Source organism: Salvia hispanica, chromosome 1, assembly GCF_029641045.1.
Source record: "Salvia hispanica isolate PSC_SH4W2 chromosome 1, Shi_PSC_v1, whole genome shotgun sequence".
NCBI lineage: Eukaryota > Viridiplantae > Streptophyta > Magnoliopsida > Lamiales > Lamiaceae > Salvia > Salvia hispanica.
In genome coordinates, this window is record NC_142692.1 from 27,766,108 (window position 1) to 27,790,071 (window position 23,964).

Below are 23,964 nucleotides of genomic sequence, written 5' to 3' on the forward strand. Positions count from 1 at the left end.
TTGAAAAAAAAAATAAATAAAGGAAAAGGACTTGAGCCTAACTTAAATTTAAAATTTAAGATGGGTTGCCTACGTATCCTTAATGCTCAATTACATTAAGGAATCAAAGTCCACGTAGTTCTCTTACCTTACTTACCTATTCGGCAATCGGCGGTAGCCGGTAGACCTCTCACTCCACCTCATTGTTGTTGTTCTTCTTCGTCGGGGTAGTAGTCTTGGTCAGTTTGTACTTGGGTGTTCCAATCTAGCTCTTGGTCTCTAATGTCAGCCGAACACCAATCGTCAAGTAACATGGTGGCTTCCATATTTTGGCCGGATAGTCTACTTCTTCTATCGTCCAAGACGTTGCCTCCAACACTAAAAGCGGACTCGACGGCGACAGTGGAAGCCGGAATTGAAAAAATCCCCTTGGCCATTGATGCAAGTATGGGAAAATCTTTCTCATGTATTCCTCACCAATCGAGGACGTCGATTTGGTTGGGAACGGGACCTTCATCTTCATTCAAAGAAAAACGTGAGTCAAAATATAAATCTAACTCACTTACCGTATTCCTTGCCGACGAACTGCCGCTGGTGGTGTAACCGTATAGGTCGGTCAATTGGGATTGTGCATCGGTGTCATCAACTTGAAAGAACCCAAAATTGTGTTGTTGATGAGGGGTGGGTCGTTGTCTCACTTGGTAGGTACTGTTGTACTTGGCTTCGTATTCGGCAAATAGAGTTTGCAACTCAAACTCAAATACATGTTTGATGACGGAGAGATTGGGGAGGTTTATCTGGAATGTTTCGGATAAACGTATGTTGTTGTCCTCATTGTCGTCATTGTTGTCCGATTGCAAACGCCGAAGTGGTTCAAGATCAATAGAACTCAAATTGTTGTAATAAAATTCTAAAATCTTCAAGGTACCGACTAATTTCCATTTCGGATCCAAAACCTTTGCAATCAAAAACACCGTTGGAATCTCACTGAAATACTTAAGTCATTTGTCAATCATATAATATAAAACACACATCAACTCAGGATTTGAAAAGGAATTTTTCATAGCCGTCTTAAAACCAAGTGATATATACATGCAATGCTCTAAAACACGAACGGATGTGCAATAATAAACACTCGATAACTCAACAGTCGCATTTTTGAAACCTTTGAACAATTTAAACAAACTCATGATTTGCTCCCAACATGCATGCGATAGATATAAATCAGGAACGGGATAAGTCCTAAAAAAATCAATCAAATAATCTATATGCTCCAAAGTAGAGTTCAAACAATCATATGTGGAGTTCCATCTAGTAGACACATCAATTGTAAAATTTGTGTACCTGATCTTCTTTTGATGACAATAGTTCTTCTAAGCCTTACCAATGTGAGGCTTCCAATGGATCAAATTTACGGCAGTTCTAATAAGATCAACATGTTTTTGCCACAAAGAAAGAGCATCTTGTACACATAAATTTAAAATATGACAAATGCATCTTTGATGAAAGTACTTACCATTTATAACCGGGGCACAAGCCGCAATTAAGTCAGCAATACTTGCAGTGGGCGGTTGCATTATCAAAACCAACAGAAAATACCTTATTGCACAATCTATATTCATTCAAAACTTGAATAATTAAAGCAGCAATTGCGGGTGCGGTGTGTGGCGTAAGAAATTGTCTAAAACCAATCAAACGCTTGTGCAACGTCCAACTATTGTCCAAAAAATGACATGTAATGCCCATATAAGAATTTCTTTGAAAAGCATCAGTCCACACATCAGAGCAAATGTTTACTTTGTGACCCAAGGTGGACAAAAAACGTGTTACTTCTTTTTGCTTCTCAAAAGATTGTCTGTTGTTAGATCTTTGATGTGAAGTTGCGGGTATTCTTTTAGCACCGACATTAAAAGCGGTTTGCATAGTAACTTCATATTTTTTGTCATAAAAAAAATTGAAAGGCAAATGCTTCATTGCAACCCATCTAACCATAGCATCTTGAGCGACTTTATGATCATATTTAAAAAGAGGCGTACATGTTGTTTCAGACGCACCGGACGGGAAATTTAGTTGGGTTTGGGATTTGGCGGTCCCATATTCGATCGGATGCTTTGCCTTTAAATGACGATGGAGAGTACCATAGCCCCCACCGGCAAAAAAGGGGTAGGATTTATCGCAATAGTTACAATATGCGACAAATTCATTGGTCTCTTTTTGAGTGGTTGCATCTAGTACCGGGACTTTTTTATAATGTTTAACAAAAATATTCGATTTCAAGGCCTTCTTATCAGCCTTACCCCGCTCGGTTTGAGTTTCAGGAGGAGGAACCGCTTCATCATTTTCACCAACTTGTCCGGCGCTCGTCGGAGGATATTGTGCAGATCCTCTACCATTACCATCGTCGTCGTCGGATGATAAATTCACGTTGCCATAAGAGTGATAAGACTCGTAACCTTCGCCGCCGCTCATGTTGCTAAGTACCATGGCAGCCCTATGATCTTCTTCGGCCTACAAATATTATATATAAAGTTATAAACGTTATAAATAATGTATAGAACCAAAAACAAGAATTTGTAAAATTAATATTCGAACAACTTACTTGCAAACGCATAGCGGTTTGTCGGGAAACCTCATCCATAACCTCATGACGACTAAGGCGCCTTTATTTCCGACGACCACTTTGATCTTGGTCTTGGGCAATTCCCTTGCCCCGATCACCACCACGACAAGATGAAGACATTTTTTGCAAATTGAAAAATAAAGAGAGAGTATAACAAGAGTAGTGAGGGATGATTATGATAGACAATTGAAGTAAATTATAAGAACAATTTGCACAAATATAGTAAACAACTTGAGCAATTAGAGAGAATGGAGATAGAGATGAGAGAAATTGTGAGATTGAGAAGAGAAATTCTTATTAACACAAGAATGGGGTGAGTAGAAATGAAGGGGAGAGGGGGTATTTATAGGAGAAAAAATCAGATTTAATAAAAATAAAATAAAATAAAAATTGAATTTCGAAAATTTGAAACCAGCCGGTTTACCGCCTGAACCGCCGGTTTCTGGCCGGTTCCTGACCGGTTTCCGACAAAACCAGCGGTTTGGTCGCCGGTTTCTGCCCGTTCTGCCACCCTACCCTGCAACCCTACGCCTGACCGCCTGAAAAAGCTGCCGGAACCGGCGGTTTCTGGGACATGTTGTATCAGAGAGGGGCATCGAGGTAGATCAAGCAAAGGTGGAAGTCATCTCTAAGCTTCCATACCCAACGAATCAGAAGGAAATTCGTGGATTCTTGGGACATGCAGGGTTCTACCGAAGGTTCATAAAAGACTTCACGAAAATTGCCCAGCCCCTAACACGACTTTTGCAGAATGATGTAGAGTTTGAATTTGATGATAAATGTGAAGAAGCCTTCCAGCTACTCAAAGATCGTTTGGTCACAGCCCCGATAATCCGCTCGCCCAACTGGGATTACCCCTTCGAGGTAATGTGCGATGTGAGTGATTTTGCCATAGGAGCAGTTTTAGGCCAGAGAATCGAAGGAAAAAGTTATGTCATATTTTACGCCTCGAAGACTCTCAACCAGGCCCAGAAGAACTATGACACCACCGAGAAGGAGATGCTGGCTGTGGTGTACTCATTTGAAAAATTTCGGCCATATCTACTGGGGTCGAAAGCCATAGTGTTCACTGACCATGCAGCCATTAAGTATCTTCTAGCCAAGAAGGAATCAAAGCCAAGGCTAATCCGATGGGTGCTGCTATTGCAAGAGTTCAACTGGGAAGTCAGAGATAAGAGAGGGACCGAGAATAGAGTGGCTGACCATTTAAGCAGAATTACCCAGGGAGAAGATGAGGAAGCCGTCCCTGATGCTTTTCCAGAGGAGCACTTGTACTACTTAGGGGAATCCACTAGACCAATCAGATGGGTAGCAGTATTAGCATTAACTGGGCCCGAGGAGTCAGAGAAACGGAAAGGCAAGCTGAATGACGAGCCTTGGTTCGCTGACCTGGCGAATTATTTGGTCACTGGAGAACTACCTACTGCACAAGAAGTCACTACGGCCCAGAGGATGAAAATTAAAAGTGACTCTAAGTACTACTTTTGGGATGACCCATACCTCTGGAAGATGGGTTCAGACCAAGTTATAAGAAGGTGTATTCCAGAGGGGGAGCAAAGAGACGTGCTAAACCATTGCCATGCACTAGCGTGTGGTGGACATTTCGGCCCAAGAAAAACGGCGAGAAAAGTTCTGGATAGCGGTTTCTACTGGCCTTCGCTGAATAGAGATGCTTATGAGTTCTGCCAGAACTGCAGTAGGTGCCAACTGACCGGAGGGATTTCTATGAGAGATGAGATGCCACAGACTCCAATAATAGTTTGCGAGATCTTTGATGTTTGGGGCATGGACTTCATGGGCCCATTCCCATCTTCGTATGGAAATACGTACATATTGGTTGTTGTAAATTATGTGTCCAAGTGGATCGAAGCCAAGGCTACAAGTTCAAGCGACGCGAAGGAAGTCTCAAGATTCCTAAAGGCCAATATATTCAACCGGTATGGCGTGTCCCGAGCGATCATCTCAGACCAAGGGACTCACTTCTGTAATAGGACGATTGAAGCGCTGATGAGAAAGTATGGAGTCCACCATCGGTTATCTACTCTGTATCATCCTCAGTCCAATGGGCAGGCTGAAATCTCGAATCGAGAAATAAAGGGCATCCTAAAGAAGGCAGTGAATACCTCGAGAAAGGACTGGAGCAAACGTCTAGACGATGCTCTCTGGGCCTACAGAACCACTTACAAGACACCAATAGGAATGTCACCCTACAGATTGGTGTTTGGAAAAATGTGCCACCTGCCCGTGGAGATAGAGCATAAAGCATACTGGGCAGTCAAGGAAATGAACATGAAGGCTCATGCCTGTGAGGAAGAGAGGAAGATGCAACTGCAGAAACTGGAGGAATTGAGGATGGAGTCATATGACTCAGCCATGTGGTATAAGGAGAGGACCAAACTCTGGCACGATAAAAACCTCCGGGTCAAGGAGCTGCAGGTTGGGCAGAAAGTACTCATTTTTCAATCAAAGCTCAAGCTCATGCCTGGGAAGCTGGAGTCAAAATGGATAGGGCCTTACACAATCGTTGGCATTCGACCGCATGGAGCAGTGGAAATTCAGGGAGTCAATGCTAACTCTGTTCCGTTCCTTGTTAATGGTCATAGAGTGAAAGTGTTTAGGGATAGTTCGGAGTTGTGTGAAGTGGAAGAAATTCCACTCCACACACCTTCCACTATAGCCTAGTAAGCCATGTTTAAATATTCTTCGGGAATTACTGGGTCAGGTAGATAGGGTAAAATTTTCGATCAGCTGACAGGACCAGTTAATTCCCAAGAATATTTATACATTTAGGTGTAAATAACATGAATAAGTTTTTTTTATGAAAATACAAAAAAAATTATATATATATATATATATAATTCTGAAACCCAAAAAAGATTTTTGAAAATTCTGATCGTCTGAGGAAATGCACAAGTGTGAAAGGCTCATCTCTTTGACCCATACGTTCAGCAAATTTCGTTATTTTTTACTAAGTGTTTCGGATTACCAGGTCAGAGGGAAGTGAGAAAAATCAGGGAGAAGTTTGAATTTTGAATTTTAAAAAGCTGGCGAGGCGTACGGTTGCTCGCGTCAGAGACGCGACCGTTCGCCTGCAGCCAATCATAATATTCCCTTTTCTATTTTATTTCCTTTTCCTTTTTATTATTTTACTTTCCTTTTATTTTCTTTTTCCTAAAATAACTTCCCTAAGAAAACTAATTAACTTCCCCCACCCAAAAATTATTTTCTCATAACTCACCATTCCCAAACTTTTTTCTCTCTCTGCAGATCCGAGAAACATCAAACCCACCGCCATTAACCACCGCCGTTAACCACCGCCGTACACGAAGATGCAGAAAAATCCGGTATCACGCACAATCCGCGGGAAGAACCCGCCGAAGGGAAAGACCACGAAGAAGGTGGCGGAGGCGACGAGTTCGGCTCCCATGGCAGAGAAAACACCCACGCCGCCACCAGAAGAAAACCCCACCCCACCGGAACTTCCACCGCAGCCCATACCGACTGAAGTGCAACCATAGCAAAACACGGGACAAGACAACCCCGCCGAGGCGAAATCCGAAGAAGTAGAACCGGATCCCGAGGAAGTCATAGAAGAATTCATGAGGAAGTACGGGAAGGGGCCGAAGGCGAGCAAATTCTTCGCAAAAATGTCGGAGGAATGCCGGAAACAAGAAGAGGTAATTCCTGCCCTAACCCCACTTACAATTCCACCAAGACCACACACATTAATCGAAACACCCACCGCACAAGCCTTACCCACGCACACCGAAAACCCCCAAATTTTACCGGAAATCCTAACCCAAGAGACGAACCCCCCACATACAAATCCTCAAAAAGAAACTAAGCCCCATGCCGAACCCTCTGTAAATAAAGAAGAAACTGGAGAGGAGGAGGGTGATAGGATGGAGACGGAGGAATCGGAGAAAGAAGGGGGAGGGGGTAGTCTAGGTGAGCAAGAAGATACACCGGATGTAGAGGCCGCTGGGTCAGGGGATGAGAGGAAAAAAGAAGAGGGTGAAGATGGTGGGGAGAGTGATCGAACAGAGGAAGTGGGTCAAGAAGAAACAGGGGAGGTGGAAGCGAGTGAAGAACAGGGAATAGAGGAGACTGAGGATGATGGGAAGGGTAGTGAAGGTAGCGTAGGTGAAGAAGGTGAGGCGGGTGCTGACAAGGAGGCTGAGAAAGAAGGTGAGAGTGTTGATGAGGAAGTTGTTGTTAAAGAGACTGAGAAGGAAGTTGAAAAGAATGAGGAGGAAGGAAGAGACGGCGATGAGCAAGATGCCGAGAATGTTTGTGAAGAAATCGAGACTGACATCATCGTGGTGGACGATACGACTACAGATGAACAAGTGACTCCGACGGATGAGAGGATGACGAGGAGGCAATCCCGTCTGAACAGAAAGCAAGTGGATGAGGCAGAGGCAGGCAGATCCAAGCGCCTGAGGCTGGAAGACATAGAGGAGACTGAGGATGGTATCCCCCGGTCCAGGAGACTGTGGCAGCTGAGAAGGAGATCTCTCCAGAGGCTATGGAGACGAGATACGAAGCTGAGAGAAAAAGGAAGGGGAAGCATACTGCTAAGCCCCAGCAGAAGAAATCTCGCCCCGCAAACACCACAGTGGTGATTAGCGAGCCAGAGGCGATCCGTGTGTCGTTTGCCCATCCAACAGACAAAGAGGAGGCTGAGATACCAGCCGTGGAAGAGAGCCCGTTTGAGACGATGGAGGTCCTTGTGACCAAGAGGTTGTTGGAAGCCATGGTCCAGTTTGAGGACCCAAAGCTGCAGAAGGCATGTGATGGCCGAGCCACGAATGGAAAATCGGCGAAATCCGGAAAGAAGCTATGCCTATCGGACCAGGAGGAACTAGGAGTGGAGAAGAAGTTCATCTCCTACTTCAAAAGCATCGGGTTTGAGTGGCTTCTCAACCACAGCAATGCGGAGGTGCCGGTGGCTCTGGCCAAGGAGTTCTTCACATCATTCAAGTTCAAACAATCTACGGATCTCGATGCGGACACAATCTCCTTCAGGATATTCAACGAGGAGATGGAAATGAGTATAAGGGAGTGGTCGTTGAGACTGGGGCTACTGACACCTGAGGAGGAGGAAGAAGGAGCGTGGAATGAGAGAGAGATCGGCGCACCCAAGAATACAGCTGGCTTCGATGCTGGGGAGGCCTGGAGGATGGTTGTCCACAAGAAGGTGGCCAAGTTCAAGACAAGCACATCGAAGGGGATAAACATCACTGACCCTGTACTCCGATTGGCACAAGTATATATCGGGTACAATCTCTTGGGTCAAGTGGGTGCAACCCTCACTACTCCAGAGCTGTATTTCATGTGGTGCATGCTGAACAATGTGAAGGTCCACCTCCGGGCCCAGCAGCAGCGCATGCCTCCCAAGTTGCCCACAGAATCTAGCAGCTGACCCCAGGAGCTACCCCAGAAAAGCCAGCCCCCAGCACCTAAGGAATGCCACCAGAGAAGAAGAGAAAGGACAGCGAGACTACCACCAGCGTACCAGTGAAGAAGGATACCCCCAGGCCAGGGGAACAGAAGGTCAAGAAGGATGATGAACCCAAGCCCAGCCAGAAGAAAGCAAAGACGATGCCCAAGAAGTCTGGTCCCACGGGGGACCAGAGCCAGAATTGACCCCCCCCCCAACCAAGTAATTTTAAATTTTAGTTTTTTTTTATGTCTTTTTATGTTTTAGTTCGTTTTTTTTACAAAGCATGCCGGTTTTTTTTATGTGTCTGTGAATACTTGTGTTATCTTTATGTATATATGTGTCTGTCAACTTTGATGCCCTTTTCCTTAATAAATCAAAATCGGTTTGAATGAAGTAAGGACGAAAGAATATGCCTCGACTAATCTAACCGTGAAGCCCTCCACAAAAGTGAGTTATAAGCCTTAAACACTTCATACTAACACAAAATGAGAGGGCTGCCACTTGATGCTTAGGGAAAGAACTTAGAAGGAGAAAATTTTTGGTGATAGAAGTAACCTCTCGGGCCTAGGGGAAGGGTACTGGAGGTATAAGCTGGACGAAGTCCAGGGTCTAAAAAGGGAGGAATAAACTGGAACGAGGTCCAGATTAAAAAAAAATGTTGGAGTTATAAGCTGGACGAAGTCCAGGGAGGTATAAGCTGGACGAAGTCCAGGAGGGAAGGAGAAAATTATAATAAGAGCTAAGACAGGGGAACTATCTGACCCGAGGCATCAGTGGTATGGCATATAAAGAGCGAATGATCCTAACATCCCTGGTGAGGAATGAGTGATCGAGCGAATCCAACAGTTAGTGAAGTTAGGGGCTATCTTGACGAACTGACAAGCTGATTAGATAAAAGAAGGGAAGGGAAAGATTCGGAGACTGTAGGTTCTTGAATTGACCTTAATCTTGTGGGGATGGCTGCTAGAAAATAAACCAGTTTATGCAATTATATGTTTATGTGTTGATATGTGTTTTTATCTGTTTTCTTTGTCTAAGTCCTTAGCGTCTAGGTCTAGTAGTTTGAGTCTTTTTCTTTTTTTAGTAGAGTCGGTTAAAGAGAAACCATGCATTGAAACGTGCCTTATTCCTTTTTCTTGTCTTCATACTTGAGGGCAAGTATGGTTTAAGTGTGAGCAGTTTGATAAGGCTCGTTTCATGCATCGGTTTAGGGTTAAAATTTTGTGCATTTGGGGCGCTAATGTGCGTTATTGAGTTCAGGTGCGTAGTAAATCTGTCGGACCCAAGAGTTGTTGTTACCTGACCTGGCAGATGCAAAAGAGATGAAATTGAAGCAAAAATCAGAAGTCGTCGTTCAGACCTGGGAGAATCAAAAGTTGGCGACAGGAGCAGAATGGAGCGAGAGCAAATTATTTTAAAGAGTCTTACTCAAGGGCAGGAGCGTAAAATCACCAGAGGGGATACCCTAGGGATCAGAGCCTCACATATATAAAGAGCTCAACCTTGAAGAAGAAGACAGTCCGTGAACAGCCACTTCGATGCTCTCCTAGCTCTAGTTCTAGTTCTCTACTTAAAAATTTTCATCTTGGACTGCTGCGCACTTGGACATGGAGGATTCTGGCCACCATGGTTCTCATCGTCATCGTTGTTATTTTGTTGTGTAACACCACCTTGTGGAGGCGAAGAAACAATTTTATTTGCTTTCGTTTAGTACCTTGTTGGTTTTTAAGTTTCGCAACTCTAGTTTCTTGCTTTGATCTACTGGATTCAGACCTATTTCTAGTTATTATGGAAGTTTATGTTTGCTATTGGTCGAATATCTCTGAGTTTATGTTCATCTCTTGTTTTTAGCTTTCGTTCTTGTTTGTTGTTGGATGTTTGGAGCCGAGATCTGTGTTTGTTGTTGGAGGTTGGGAATTTGTATATGAAGATGTTTGGATTTGTTGAATCTTGGTGTTTCGGAGTTGGAGTTTCGCATATTTGGTGCTTGATGTTTACGTTATGCATGATTATGGCTATTTACTCTCTATTTCTGCATCCTTTAGGTCCAGTAGCGTAGATCTGTTAGTTTAGGCTTTAATTTCTCGTTTTAAGTCTAGATCTAAAGTTTGCTCTGTTTTCATGGTGTTTAAAACTCTGTTTTATCTGCTATTCTCGTTTGATTCCCGAAGAAGATGAAGTTGTTGGTAGTTAGAACCAAATCTGCTTTATGTCAGTACTTTTCTGCATGTACTTTACTTTTCTGCATATCTGCTAGACCTGTCAGTACGATCTACTTTGTCTCTTTTACTTTTCTGCATGCTTTTCCATACCCTGTTAGTTTAAGGAAATTTGTCTTGCTTTTCGCTTTATGCTTGTTTGTCCAAATTAGGAAAGTCTGTCTAGTTAAGTTTACCCCAGCTGTCTTAGAACTTAAAAATATCTCACTTTCTCTGAGTCATGTATGTTCCGTACGCTTTCGTTTCTTAGACCCAATAGGTAGAGTAAAGTTCCTCTGATCCTTTAGACCGAGTAGGTAGAGTAAAGTTCTCCTGATCTATTAGACCCAATAGGTAGAGTAGAGTTTCGCTTATCTCTCAGACCCAGTAGTTTTAAGTTCTCGACCCACAAAAATTGCGTGGCAGCAGCCAACCCCAACCCTTTTCCAAAACATCCTCAAATGCAGTTCCGTAACACCTGCTTCCTCGTGGGATCGATCCTTTACTTCCCTGTGCTAAGTTGTAGTATAGTGGGTTGAGGTTTTTGAAGGGACAGAGTGCACCCAACGACCCCTTTCTGATAGTTCCACGATCGTCTAGCCTTCGAAGTCTAGTCGAATCCACTGGACCTGTTAGATCGAGTGACACAAATCACAGTACAAACCTGCACTGCACTCTTAGGACCTGTCAACAAGATATTATGTTATTTATAGTGATGCGCTGAAACATGGATTTGGTTATCTTTTGACTTAATGGAAAGTTTATTGCTTATGCGTCGTAACAATCGCAAGTACAGGGAGATTCTTATTCTGATCAAAATCTGTTATTAGCGACATTATTTTTCTTTGAAGAATTGGCATCATTATCTGTAGGAACGCTTATATGGTTATCTTATATATCGACAGAGATCCGCGGTTTACTATCTCAGTCTTGATATGATCTTTTTGTGAGTTTCACCTCTGAAATGAGTCATGCGATTCGAGCAAAAAAGTAAGATGAGTCCTCGTTATATTGGGCCGTATGATATTATGTGGACGATTGTAGAAAATCTGCCAAGTTAGCACCGTTCTTACCTATACGTTGGATTTCTTTGTTATATCACTTAGCTGAAAAGTACGCGAAAGATGCAGCAAGATTATATGGTATTCTATCTTTTATGTCTAGCAGAGGTCCGCAATTTACTATCTATGGAGACATGATTATATTTTAGTAATGTTTTTCACCATCAGAAAGATGGTAAGTCAGAGACAGATGTTAGGAAGAAATGAATTTTGCGGACAAAATTCTTAAAGAGAGGAAGAATTGTAACATCCCTAACCGAAACTCGCATCATTTTGCATCCTGATATAATTTTATTTATCATTGCATAATTATAATATTTATTTGAATAGTTATATATGGTACACACATATAAATTGTATGTGTAGGTGTAATTTAAATACTAAATTATTTATTTTAAGTGTGTGCATGTGTAATATCGTGAATGTGTGCATGGAATAGTATGATATTAATTTCTTATATTTATCCTATTAGTTAATAAAATAATAGTATATCATTAGTAGTGCACGTGTGATGAGCATAGTGAAAGATAAGCCAAGTTATAATTATTATTATTTTTACACCGCTTTAGTCATATAGATCAAGTCGGCAGAAGAGAAACTTGCCTTATATACATATACATGTGAGTGATATTTTCTTGTGGAGGTAGAAACAAAAATCTTTAAAAAAAAAATAAGAGGCGAACGAGAGATATAACAAATGGGATGGAAATAGATTGAAGATCGAGGAGTAAATTAGTAGACAGGAATCAGGAGTTCAGTTTTTTTATCCAGGTGTGTATAAATCACACTTTTAATTTTACATATTTTATGTGCTTCTTTGCTAGGTGTTAAATAAAGTGAATAATTTGATTATATGATGTGACTCTGATATAATTGTGTGTTATTTGATATAGAAGGTGGAATATTGTATGGATATGTGATTGGTACTTTTAATTTTACATATTTTATGTGCTTCTTTGCTAGGTGTTAAATAAAGTGAATAATTTGATTATATGATGTGACTCTGATATAATTGTGTGTTATTTGATATAGAAGGTGGAATATTGTATGGATATGTGATTGGTGCAATGGATATATTTTATATATTGTAAATGAATTATATGATAGAAATATGTAATTGGTGAAATTGATGTATTTACGCATGATTTTGGAATTATTTGTGAATCATATGATTAAAGAGGATCTGTGACGGTCTTGCCCTGGATCTGGAAAAAAAAATATAGAGAGACCTTCGGGTCATAGAGGGACCTATGAGTCCAATTACAGAGGGACCTTCGGGTCATAGAGGAATCCCGGGCAGATACCAGGCTTGATTTGTCACAGAATAATAAACTGAACAGAGTGGCACGTGCATATGTTTATGGATTTAATTTTAATATTTGTTGATTATTGTTTTATATATTGGTTAAAGAGTATGTTTGATATCTAGCATGTGGAATTAAAGGTAAAGTTTATATACACTGAGTTGTGGCTCATATAAACCACTAATATTTTTCAGGAATAAGATGTCAGTGAAGTATTTAGTTGAGATGGGTCGTAGGAATTGCACATGTTATCAGGGTCGGCGGCTGACGCGTTTTGGCAACCTTCTTCTCCTCATCATTTTGGCAACCCGGGTTGTCTATATGTCAATTTTAATCCTATTTGTCACTAAATTCATTACTTGGATACTATTTGGCACAAATAATACATACAATCACAATTATTACATAACAAATGACAACTTTTGAATAAACAAAACACAACTTTAACATTTTGAATTATGCTATTCGAGTCGGAAATGTGCTATTCGGGTCGGGTTGGGAAAATCCTAACGAAATGAAAGTTCGTGGTTTTAAAAACAAATCTCATAGTTCATGGGAAAAACTAGAATTTGGGAAAAGATTTTGGTTTAAAAAGCCAAAAACCCTTCATTTTTTTATATTATTTGTGTTATAGTTTAAATAATAATTTATTAAAATAATTAATATATAATTAGGGAGTAAAAAATTATAAATAACAATTTAATTTGGTCAAAATTGGGTTAAACCCGTTGACCGTTAAAAAATTAACGGAATTGTTAACGGAGGACCAATTGTGATCCGATTTGAAATGTACAGGACCAAAAAATTCAAAAAATAACGTTTAGGACCAAAATGATAAAATAGGCATATGTTCAGGACCAATTTTGGTCTTAACTCAATAATCTAATACTGACATATTCACATAATTTGCCCCCCTTCGTTTAATAAAATAAAGATTTACTTGCCCCTGATAACCTACGGAAAACACGGCTGGCACTAGAAAATAGGGGAGACCTAAGGCCCAAATAAAAATATAATTACTATAAATATAAGCCCCATAAATTTTTTTTAAAGAATAACTAAAATATTTGTGTTCCTTTTGAATACAGCCGCAATGACGGAGGCCCTCTCCCAACACCCAAAATTTTTCTCTTATTATTATTTTTTTATATTTATATATTAATATTTTTGCCCCTCCTACTACAATTTCCTGGCTCCGTCCCTGGTTAAAACAGAAACACTTCACTAAGGCGGCGTTCGGTTGGAGAGATTAGCATGATATAATTTGGCTGACAACTTTAACGTGTTCAATTGCTAATATTGAAAATTATGTCGGCCCAATACATATAAAGGCCAGTGGTCGGCCCATCTACATGATATAATTTTATGCATTGAAATACCGACTATTCATCGGAGCTTCAACCCTCCGACTATTTTATGTCTCTGCATCTCTCTTTTGCTCCCCATTATCTTTCTCCAATATTTATTTAGTCTTATAAAAAGCCCATTTCAACTGATCCAACTACTAATTTATAGTATAAGCAACGGAACACAGCCTAAGAAGACCGGAAAAGGTTTTCATGATAAAAGGGTTCTTTGTTAAAAAACATAAGTTTTAATAAACATATATGTGCAATAGTTTGAAAGATATTATTAATACACTTTATATAGTTATAGTGAGATGTAAAGGTAAAAATGTCTAATAATTAATAAATACTTATGTAATTATATTGTAGAGAGAAAATGGATGGGATTCATTGGATTGTGTATTTGTGTTTGGAGAGTGGTCACGAAATTCCTGATGCAGCATTGGCCCATTATTGTGATTAAGATCGGCCCAATACTGGAGTATTCCTTTTCGTGATTCGAAATTTCGAATATCGTTTTTCTCTATTTTCATCATTTTCTTCTCAATGTAATCTTCTTCAGAAACCTAGCATAAGAACTTGATTGCTTACATAGCGAACTTTACCTCCAAAGTAAACTATAAGCTAGTATTATTGATGATATGATTTCCCTCTTTGAACTCAACCATAAACATCCATATAAACATATGGGCATTGTCTTCCTAAACCAACTTATCTCCTAATATAAGATATCCATTTCTGAAGATAGTTTTATGGAATATGAAGTGGCCAATTCTTTTCAATCTATTGTGCTACAACTCAAAGACTGACGTAAACCAACAACCAATTATCGATATAAAAGAACAACTAAAAAGTAGTATTCGATATAGGTTGTGGGCATTGCCTTGCTGCCATAGCCTACGAAGTAGATCTTAGGCATCATAACATCTTCAACAAAGAAAAACTAGTAAAATTGTTTGCTCAGTGACTCAAATTCACATTTTACATGCCAAAAGTGGTTTGATCACTGTCCCACATCGGAACATTGAAATACTATAAAGTGGTTTATATAGTTGCAAAAGAGATTAAATATTGCCGAGCCTTGTAACGTGGGCCTGTAACCCAAGTGGGGGCGATGAGGGAATTGAAGGTTGGGCCGAGATTGTTTGGCTGGGCCATGGGCTGCTATATATGGCCTGCCCGTTCCAAGCAGCGGAGTTGGGCTGTGTAGCTTATTCGAAGGAGTGGGCTACGCGGCCTTTAGAGTGGAGGGCACCGCGTCAGGCTGGTTTCACAGAGCAACGTTAACTTCCCGCTCTTTGCAGTGGAAGGATAACAGGCCTCTGTAGCCCCGGCCCATCGAAGCCAAATGCCTCTCCCATCTCAACATTTCCCTTTTTTCTATTATATTAACAAATAATTGGGTTAAATGAACATGGTCTGATATTTGTGAAATCAATCCCTGGCCATGCTTTCCTGCACTGGGGACCCATTCTATAATCTAAATGTCTGATGACCTTTTCTTCACATACCTTTTTCCATCCAACATGATTTAGTAAGTGTTTGCTTGTTGGGGGTATTAATTTCAATTTTCTAACTATTTTTTCTTCTTGTGATAAATCTTAGGCGATTGATCACAATTCACATCATAGGCAAGTTTAGGTATTCCTAGCCATATCATTGTTTATAATATGGTCATTATCTTTGAAGATAATTAAATGAATGTGGTCTTTTCTTTTGAAATAAAAGCATGCCCATTTCTTAAGTAGTCTTTCATTGTTAGATTTAAACCCTAACTCTAGATTCATTGTCCCATAGAAGAAGATTGGACATAAATAAACTCTGGTTTCATCACTTTGCAAAATCTAACCATCTCTATTAAACTTGTGATAAACTAAAAACTGTATGACTAGACATGGATAGATGACTTTGGAGTTCAATCTCGTGATGACAAGTCCTTGGAATTGTTTGGAACACTTCACTAATTTCACTGTGAGAGTGAGTTTCAATCCTGAACTATCATTTCATGACTTCAATATTATGCATATCAATAAAATTTGAATAATGTACTTAGAAATAAATGTTGTTTTTTTTTCTATTTAAAAGATGAATCAGTTTTGGGGTTATCATGAGTTTGGTTGGCATAGGATTACTTGCTTTCGAGAATAAACTAAAATTAATAAGTAATATATTAGTGGATAAAAAAAATTACACATAAAAGTGGCACTTTTATGAGTACATGAAATAGCATGCATGAGAGCAAATGTTACTTTATGATCCCACATTTGATGTTTAGTTTTGCTAAAGCGTGAAAATAAAATTTACCTTTTCAGTTAGGGTATTAATTTATTTTCCACAATTAATTTTGGTAATATATGAAACTTATAGTGGAGTAGTATTTAATAATTAATTAAATTACTAGTTGTTGATAATTATTGATCTAATTTAATAAGCTTCATCCAACCAGGTTTTTAATTCTGACTAATATCCCAATGTTTATAAACATTCATATAATTAACAATATATTTGTAGTTGTTGTATCAATGTATCTGTTGTGGGATAACGATAAAGTCATGATTCCTAGTGGTGGGATCATTAAGAAGCTTACTTATTTAATAAGATGGATAAATCATATTTTTAATTTTGTAGTATGTGGGGCTTAAAAAGTAGGCCTGGAATCTTGGGGCTTTAAACCAGCAGGCTTTGTTAAATTGTCGTGACATGATTTTTGTAGTATTAGATAAACAATATTGGGCCAGGATTTGGCAGCAGCTTTGCCACTTTACAATTCTTAATCTTTATATGATTAATTACTACTACTACTACTAGATTATAGCATCACTACAACACCTTATACTTAACCTGTTTTACTTTGAAATAGCTTTTGTTTCAGTTTCTATTACAGCGATGAACTAGCATATAATTATTGGACTCCTTTCACCATTTCTTTTTATAAAACAGGGACAAGGTCCAATATTCGAGCCATAACGCTAGGCGAGCGACACAACGAGCAAGATAAAAGCAAAATAAAAATTCCCACCTACTCTACCCAAAAGATACCCACAAAAGAAAAACTGAAAAAAATAAGTCGCAGAACCATACTTTAGAGACTCCACTAAACACAACAAGGCAACAAACCAAACCAACAAGAGAACCTCAAGCAGCTAGGCAAGAGATCAAGTCAAGAGCAAAGTAATATAACAAGGTATCAACTTGGCTAACTAACCCCTTTGCAGCTTCTATAGTCACAACGAATCTGAAATTTCATCCAAGTTATCAGTCAAGAGACCCTTTGTGAGGGGAGTTCCTTTGTTTGGGTACCTTGAAGTCTTACATAGTCTGATTTCACTAAAATTTTCTATTGCTTGCGCCGGGATGAATGGAAAATCCACGCACCATCCTTTTACCCACATGCCTAAACACCAAAAAAGTTGTCTCTCTTCGAGCTTCCAATTAAGCTTGAAAAGTAATCTTATTTCGACTATCTCAAATGGACTCCTTTCAGTCTTTCACCATTATATATCCGAAGACCAAAACCAAGGACAAACCTCGTCCAAAATAATCGTGACACAAGATGAATGTTTGATAGTAAAATAATTCAATCAATTTAATTCATCGAGATTATGTTTATTACGGATATGTTTTTGCATAAGAGTATACTTTGAATTAACTAATCAATACCCAAAAATTTATGAGCAAAGTATAATCATTTATCGAAAACGTTTGCCGTTAGGACACTAAAAATAATTTATACTAGTAGTATTATTTTTCAATCTATGTATGAATTAATGATCCAGTTAGATATTGCTGGTGAAAATGACAAACTAACTAATTTAGCTTGGTATTGCAGATAGCTAGAAAAAGATAGTGTCCCCTATCTAACATGGAATAAGGAATTAGGAATTAGGAATTAGGGATCTATGAGTTGAGTTGATATAATAGAATTGTAAATGGATGGAGCCCTTCTACACATGACATGAGTTGCAAAGAGGCATCTAACTCCAAAAGCATCTGCTTTTCAAACATTATAATAAATCTTAATTAATTATATAGTAGTATCATTTAATAAGTAATTAACTACGTATATATCTTCCCCTAATTTTCAATCATTATTAGTTCGGCATTATTTGGATAGGAGTTAGTCATCTACAATGGAATATTATGATTTCACTTGAGTAAATTAAGCTTTGAACCTTCGTTAGCTTATGTTAGTTCTGTCACTGTCATTTGGAGTATTTTGTATTTCTAATATCCAAAAAATAAATTCTTTATGTTTTGTTTACATGCAGATTCAGTAAAAATCTTGAGATATTCTGTGTCATAAAATTGTGTAACTATCCAAATTAACAATGCTGATTAATTAGATGCATGTCAATTAACTCTAACCAAATCACTTATAGCAATGATAGCATCAAACATCTACAGTGCTTTATTCGTTATAATTTGCCATAAACTTGCTCTTATTGGACAATGATAAATTTATATAGGAGTAATAAATTTAAACAACAAAAGTGACCAAAAAGGAAAGCGAGGGAAATCAAATAAGATCTGTCAAAATTATCATCAAATAATCAGTTCTCATTAATCTAAAAAAACAAGATATTTTGGAATTATTGACATTTTTAACTTTGCATTTTTTTTTCTTCTTCGTATAAGCGGTTTCGGTTTCGGTTTCGGTTTCTCTTCTTCTTCTTTCAATCTTCTCTCTCTATAACTTCCCCGCCGATTCTCTCCTTCTCTGCTCCCATCTTCAAACACGATTGTTCTCTGCAATCTCTCCTCACATGTTAACAATCCACCACTTAATGGTGGAAATACATGAGAATCTCGTGAATACATATACCAAACAGCATGCATTGCATTCTAATTTTTGAAAGTTGAAGAAACACACTCTTTTTAATGGCGGATGGAATGTTGGCAGAGGAGGACGCGCTAGGCAAGAGTCCGAACGACATGGATTTGGCCTCAAGAAAAGCAGAAGAAGCTTGTATGATGATAAGCCCTTTCCACCATTCTCAATCATGTTAATTAATTGTTTATAATGTTTGTAATCGGACATTTCAATATTGATGTTGATCCATGTATTGTGCATTGATGATCATTAACAATTCTGTTCTCGGTTTTTAATTAAATGTCAGTTTCAATTGGTGCATTCATTATTGATTGATTGAGAGACACTGTGTTTCAGCATTGAGAAGATATGATGCTGCCGGATGGTTGAGGAAGATGGTAGGTGTGCTTACAGCAAGGGATTTGTCTGGTCAGCCCTCCGAGGAAGATTTTCGACTTGCTTTGCGAAGTGGTATTATACTTTGCAATGCATTAAACATGATTCAGCCAGGCGCCGTGCCTAAAGTAGGTCTTATCTTGATCTTTCATGCTGTATTGTATTATTGGATGTTGCAATTTGATTGCTGGATTGCATCTAGGTAGCCGAGGCACCTTCAGGTAGTGTGATTGTTCCGGATGGGGCTGTTTCGGCCTTTCAATATTTCGAGAATGTTAGGAACTTTCTTAATTCTGCAGAGGAAATAGGGATCCCAGTGTTTGAAGCTTCTGATCTGGAACAGGTGTTTAGTTGTTAACTTTTCAGTTAGTTTTTTCACCAATAGAAAGGTCCCTATGTAGATAACATGGATCTGATTGAACTTTTGCAATGTGTGACAATAATATTAGGGAGGGAAGAGTTCTAGAATTGTGAATTGTGTGTTGGCCCTCAAGTCTTACTGTGAATGGAAGGAAGGAGGTGGCAAAGGAGTGTGGAAATTTACTGGAACTTGGAAGCCTCATTCGGCATCCAAGAAATTTGTCAGAAAGAGTTCTGGTCAACATGCGAATCCACTCTCGAGGACCTCATCCATTGTTGAGCAGAACAGTCAGGACTTTAATGAAATGGTTTGTATGCTTACTGCTCTAAATATGTATCGCATTAGCCTTTTTTAATGGACAGAGGTGATCCCGTGCATTGATTTTCAGGGTACACCTGATGACTTGCACTTATTTGTGCGCGGGCTTCTTTCTGGTAAGAAGCAAGAAGATGTCCCTCTGGTATGTGCTACTGAAAACTTTTTGATCATAATGTTTCATCACTCACTGCAAAATGTATCGTCTTCCATTCTTTCTGTCATCAGCATTTGCTTTCTGGTATTGTAGATAGCATTTTTCTATTTCTGAGAAACTCAAGGAGTTTGTTTTTGCAGATTGTTGGGAGTATACTAAGCAAAGTTATGGAACAATTTGAACAGCAGTTAGCAAGGCAAAATGAGCAGGTGGGACTGATGATTGTATTAAATCAAACCTTTACTCCTGCAGGTTACTGTTTGATAGTTCACATGCTTATGCACATGCAATAGTGTAACTCGACTCAGTTAAAATGATTTCTATAGAATGGATGAACTAAGTTCTAAGTAATTTGCATTTGTTGGTACAATAGGCTGGAGCAAGTTCGATATGTGTGGATGTCCCAAGTTCTGACCAGCATCAAGTTGTCGAGGTTTGATGGATTGTTTCATCTTTATGGTTTTTTTACTTATCTTAAGCTCAATTCAGTATCTTGGTACAACAGATTGGAACAAGTTCAAGCGACACGGATGTTCCAAGTTCCTACGCGCCTTCTGAGGTAAAGGTCTAATTAGATTCTGCATCTTGGTGATTTGTGTATTACAAACCTCAAACAACAAGGGCTGAGTTTTCTTGGTTTTACACAAGGCCTCAAACAATACGAAAGATAAGAGTTGGTCCAGGAATGATTTGCATGATGGCAATCCAAAACGACTTGGTTCCAGGTGTCATGACTTGGTTGAATACTATCAAAGAAGCGTACAGGTCCTTCAAATAAGAGATTGGATGTTGTAACCAACTCCCACTCTCCACTTTGGACCCTTTTAAGAGCATATATTTCGTTTTATAGGAACTCAAAAGTACACTTCACTCGACAAAGGAAGACCTGCATTTTCTACACATGAAGTATCAAGAAGAAATCCAATATTTAGGTATCTATTTGTTATCTTCTAGACCAAATCCTCAATTAGAGAAAATAGAAAGCTAGAAGTTAATCTTGTTTGATGATAGGTAAACACTTGAATGGTCTTGCTGGTGCGGCTTCTCGATACCAGAAGGTTCTTGAGGAGAATCGCAAACTATATAATCAAGTGCAGGACCTCAAAGGTAAGTTTCTATTGGTTTCAATATTACTGGAGCAGTGTCCATGCAATGTGATGGTGGGATTTTGTCAGGGAATATAAGGGTATATTGCCGAATACGACCTTTTTTGCCGGGGCAGCTACCTGGTTTGAGCACTGTGGAAGCTCTGGATGGGCAGACTATCTCAATAATCACTCCTGCAAAAAATGGCAAGGGAAAAAAGTTGTTCACTTTCAACAAAGTTTTTGGTCCATCTGCCAGCCAAGGTATGTGATTAATCTCTGATTCATAGACTTCTTCTCATAAGTACTACTAATTTTTTCTTGATTCTGCAGAAGGAGTATTTTCAGATACACAGCCGCTGATTCGTTCTGTGCTTGACGGGTATAATGTTTGCATATTTGCTTATGGCCAAACTGGTGCAGGAAAAACATATACTATGGTAAGAGATAATTATAATTCTATCAGAAATTGATTCTATTTAATTCATCTTTTTCTTTAATCTGCAGACTGGCCCTAAGGAACTTACACCCGAAAGCTTAGGTGTAAATTACCGAGCTCTGAGTGATTTATTTGCCATCTCTAAGCAGAGAAAAGACAGCATGTCGTATGATGTCTCTGTCCAGATGATAGAAATCTACAACGAGCAAGTTAGAGACCTCCTCGTCTCTGATGGTGTCAATGAAAAATATCCTTGGATAAAGTGCTTTTCATAGCTTTGTTATGATTTTATTGCATACTTTGTGAGCTCTTGTTTTTTTCCTTAAATTCCGTTAGTACATTAGAAATCCACAACAGCTCCCAGAACGGTATCAACCTACCAAATGCAAATATTGTGCCTGTTTCATCGATATCTGATGTCATCGAGCTGATGAACATTGGGCTTAAAAATCGTTCAGTTGGTTCCACTCCAATGAATGACCGAAGTAGTCGCTCTCACAGGCACAATTTCTTACTCTCTTTCTTGATTCTGTTTTCCATTATATTTGTTAATGTCTTCTTCAACTTACCTTGAATCTATGCATGCGTCTGCAGTTGCGTGACTGTTCAAGTTCAAGGAAGAAATCTGACATCTGGTTCGATTACTCATGGTAGTATGCATCTGGTTGACCTGGCAGGAAGCAAACGAGCTGATAAAACTGGTGCGGTTGGTGACAGGTTGATGGAGGCTCAACATATTAACCATTCCCTATCTGCTTTAGGCGACGTGATAGCCTCTCTTGCCCAAAAGCAATCGCATGTACCTTACAGAAACAGTAAGCTCACGCAACTGCTTAAAGATTCCCTAGGTAAGACTAAGACAGCATCTGTGGCCAGTCTACATTGTTACTCTCTCGTAGCTCTTACTGATATCTAAATCATTCATGTTTCTTTAGGGGATCAGTCAAAGACTCTAATGTTCATTCACATCAGCCCTGAACCCGATGCTCTTGGAGAAACATTTAGCACGTTGAAGTTTGCTGAACGTGTGTCTACTGTCGAGCTTGGTGCTGCTAGAGCAAACAAAGATAGTCCGGATGTCAGAGAACTAAAAGAACAGGTTTGACACCTTTCCTTTTCCACTTGTTACGTGCTTTAAGGACATAGCACCTTAATCCATCATTGGTTTCCAACTACATCCAGATAGCTAATCTTAAAGCAGCCTTGTTTCGGAAAGAGAGTGGATCCATGAATGGATCTGTTACGTCTTCTCCAGCGCCATCTTGGAAAAGTATAGGAGATGTTAGTAAGGGAGAGGTAGGAAATTCAAACCATGAAACAATCTTTGGAAACTTTTCATAGCAGTTGTTTTACGTTTCTGCATTGCCCACAGCAGGGACAGACCGAGTCCCTAGCAGGATCCAGAATGCAAAGCTTTGATGGTGTGGACTTTATGGCTTCTCCCATTAGTGTGGTGTCAACAGAAGATGAAAGAAGCGTCTCTGGGGATTGGATTGATAAGGTTATGGTGAAGAGCCACTTAGGTGAAGATGGCGGTCATTCACCAGATATAGTGTATCAGATTAGTAGACGTGATACTTCCAAGGTATATCCGGAACAGTCTCTGAGCAAAATTGCAACTCTAAGACGAGACAACAGTTCGGGTAGGATTCAATTTGAGGGTGCAGAGGCCAGTGATGAATTAGAATACACAGAAATAGAAGCTAGTGATGAATCAGGTTACCAATGCCAAACAAATGGTGCTAAGCAAAAAGGAGGAGGAGGAGGAACAAAAGCCAAGAAACCTACTCCAAATCAAAGGCAGATGAAAAGCCCAGAAATAAGGTAAATGTGGATACTGATCAACTTATAATGCTCAAGTTTAAGATACAACACAGCAAGTTGACATCAAAGCATGGACGCTTATGTTTACTTTTTGTAACTTGTAGGAGCCTGATTCCCCAACCACCAACGAGGAAAGTCGGGAATGGATCTCATTCACCATTGAATAAAAATGGAAAGAAACCAGCTACGGTCGATGGGAGGCGAAAGCCGACCTCCACGGGTGGGAAGTGATGTCTTGCACAGGATGCATCTGTGTTTTTCTGTTTATATGCATTCATGGATTGGAATGTGTTCACAGAAATGGCAATGCCAATGCCAATGCAATGCTTCTCATTGTCAAGTTCTTGTTTTCCATTTATTTACTTTTTTTAAATCCCACAGATGTGTGTTGGCGGTGTATACAAGGGTTTGATTTTTGTTCTCTTTGTATATTGTTTTTCATTCTTTTTTGTAATTGTAATTCTTTCACTGTACAAGAAGAGAGAACATGGCATATTGAAAGAAGTTTATACCGTAGTTATTTGCAGTGCCTTTCTTAAATTATTACATTCATTCCAATCTTAGGTGAACTAATAAGATTATACATTTTGATCAACTGAGGAACTATATGACTAGAGTGTAAG

The 23,964-nt window shown here is 39.3% G+C and overlaps 1 protein-coding gene and 1 non-coding gene across 4 annotated transcripts; both read left to right on the forward strand.

Annotated features, from left to right (window-relative positions):
• Positions 1-15,027: 15,027 nt before the first annotated feature.
• Positions 15,028-15,331, forward strand: LOC148933537 (signal recognition particle RNA). Its single transcript, XR_016134836.1, has one exon.
• A 3,279-nt stretch (positions 15,332-18,610) lies between these two features.
• LOC125218727 (kinesin-like protein KIN-14G) lies at positions 18,611-23,851 on the forward strand. 3 transcript variants are annotated; one of them, XM_089059270.1, is made up of 20 exons: positions 18,611-18,920; positions 19,122-19,288; positions 19,363-19,503; positions 19,610-19,828; positions 19,910-19,981; positions 20,134-20,202; positions 20,367-20,426; positions 20,499-20,552; positions 20,642-20,758; positions 20,844-20,925; positions 21,005-21,100; positions 21,169-21,342; positions 21,412-21,518; positions 21,586-21,764; positions 21,857-22,018; positions 22,112-22,365; positions 22,453-22,616; positions 22,700-22,813; positions 22,890-23,341; positions 23,446-23,851. In XM_089059270.1, exons 1-20 carry the CDS (start codon positions 18,833-18,835, stop codon positions 23,570-23,572), a joined length of 2,898 nt encoding a protein of 965 aa, XP_088915396.1. In that variant the 5' UTR covers positions 18,611-18,832; the 3' UTR covers positions 23,573-23,851. The 3 variants fall into 3 exon arrangements, with proteins under 3 accessions (XP_088915396.1, XP_047976423.2, XP_088915435.1); XM_048120466.2 differs by having other exon boundaries at positions 22,893-23,341; XM_089059309.1 differs by having other exon boundaries at positions 22,112-22,332.
• Positions 23,852-23,964: the final 113 nt, after the last annotated feature.

Bases quoted from the DNA above. Each gene is read 5' to 3' on its own strand.
- LOC125218727 (XM_089059270.1), top strand. From the start codon at position 18,833: ATGGCGGATGGAATGTTGGCAGAGGAGGACGCGCTAGGCAAGAGTCCG. The intron at 22,366-22,452 runs GTAAGACTAAGA...ATGTTTCTTTAG, and splicing joins ACTGCTTAAAGATTCCCTAG to GGGATCAGTCAAAGACTCTA. The intron at 22,617-22,699 runs GTTTGACACCTT...AACTACATCCAG, and splicing joins TCAGAGAACTAAAAGAACAG to ATAGCTAATCTTAAAGCAGC.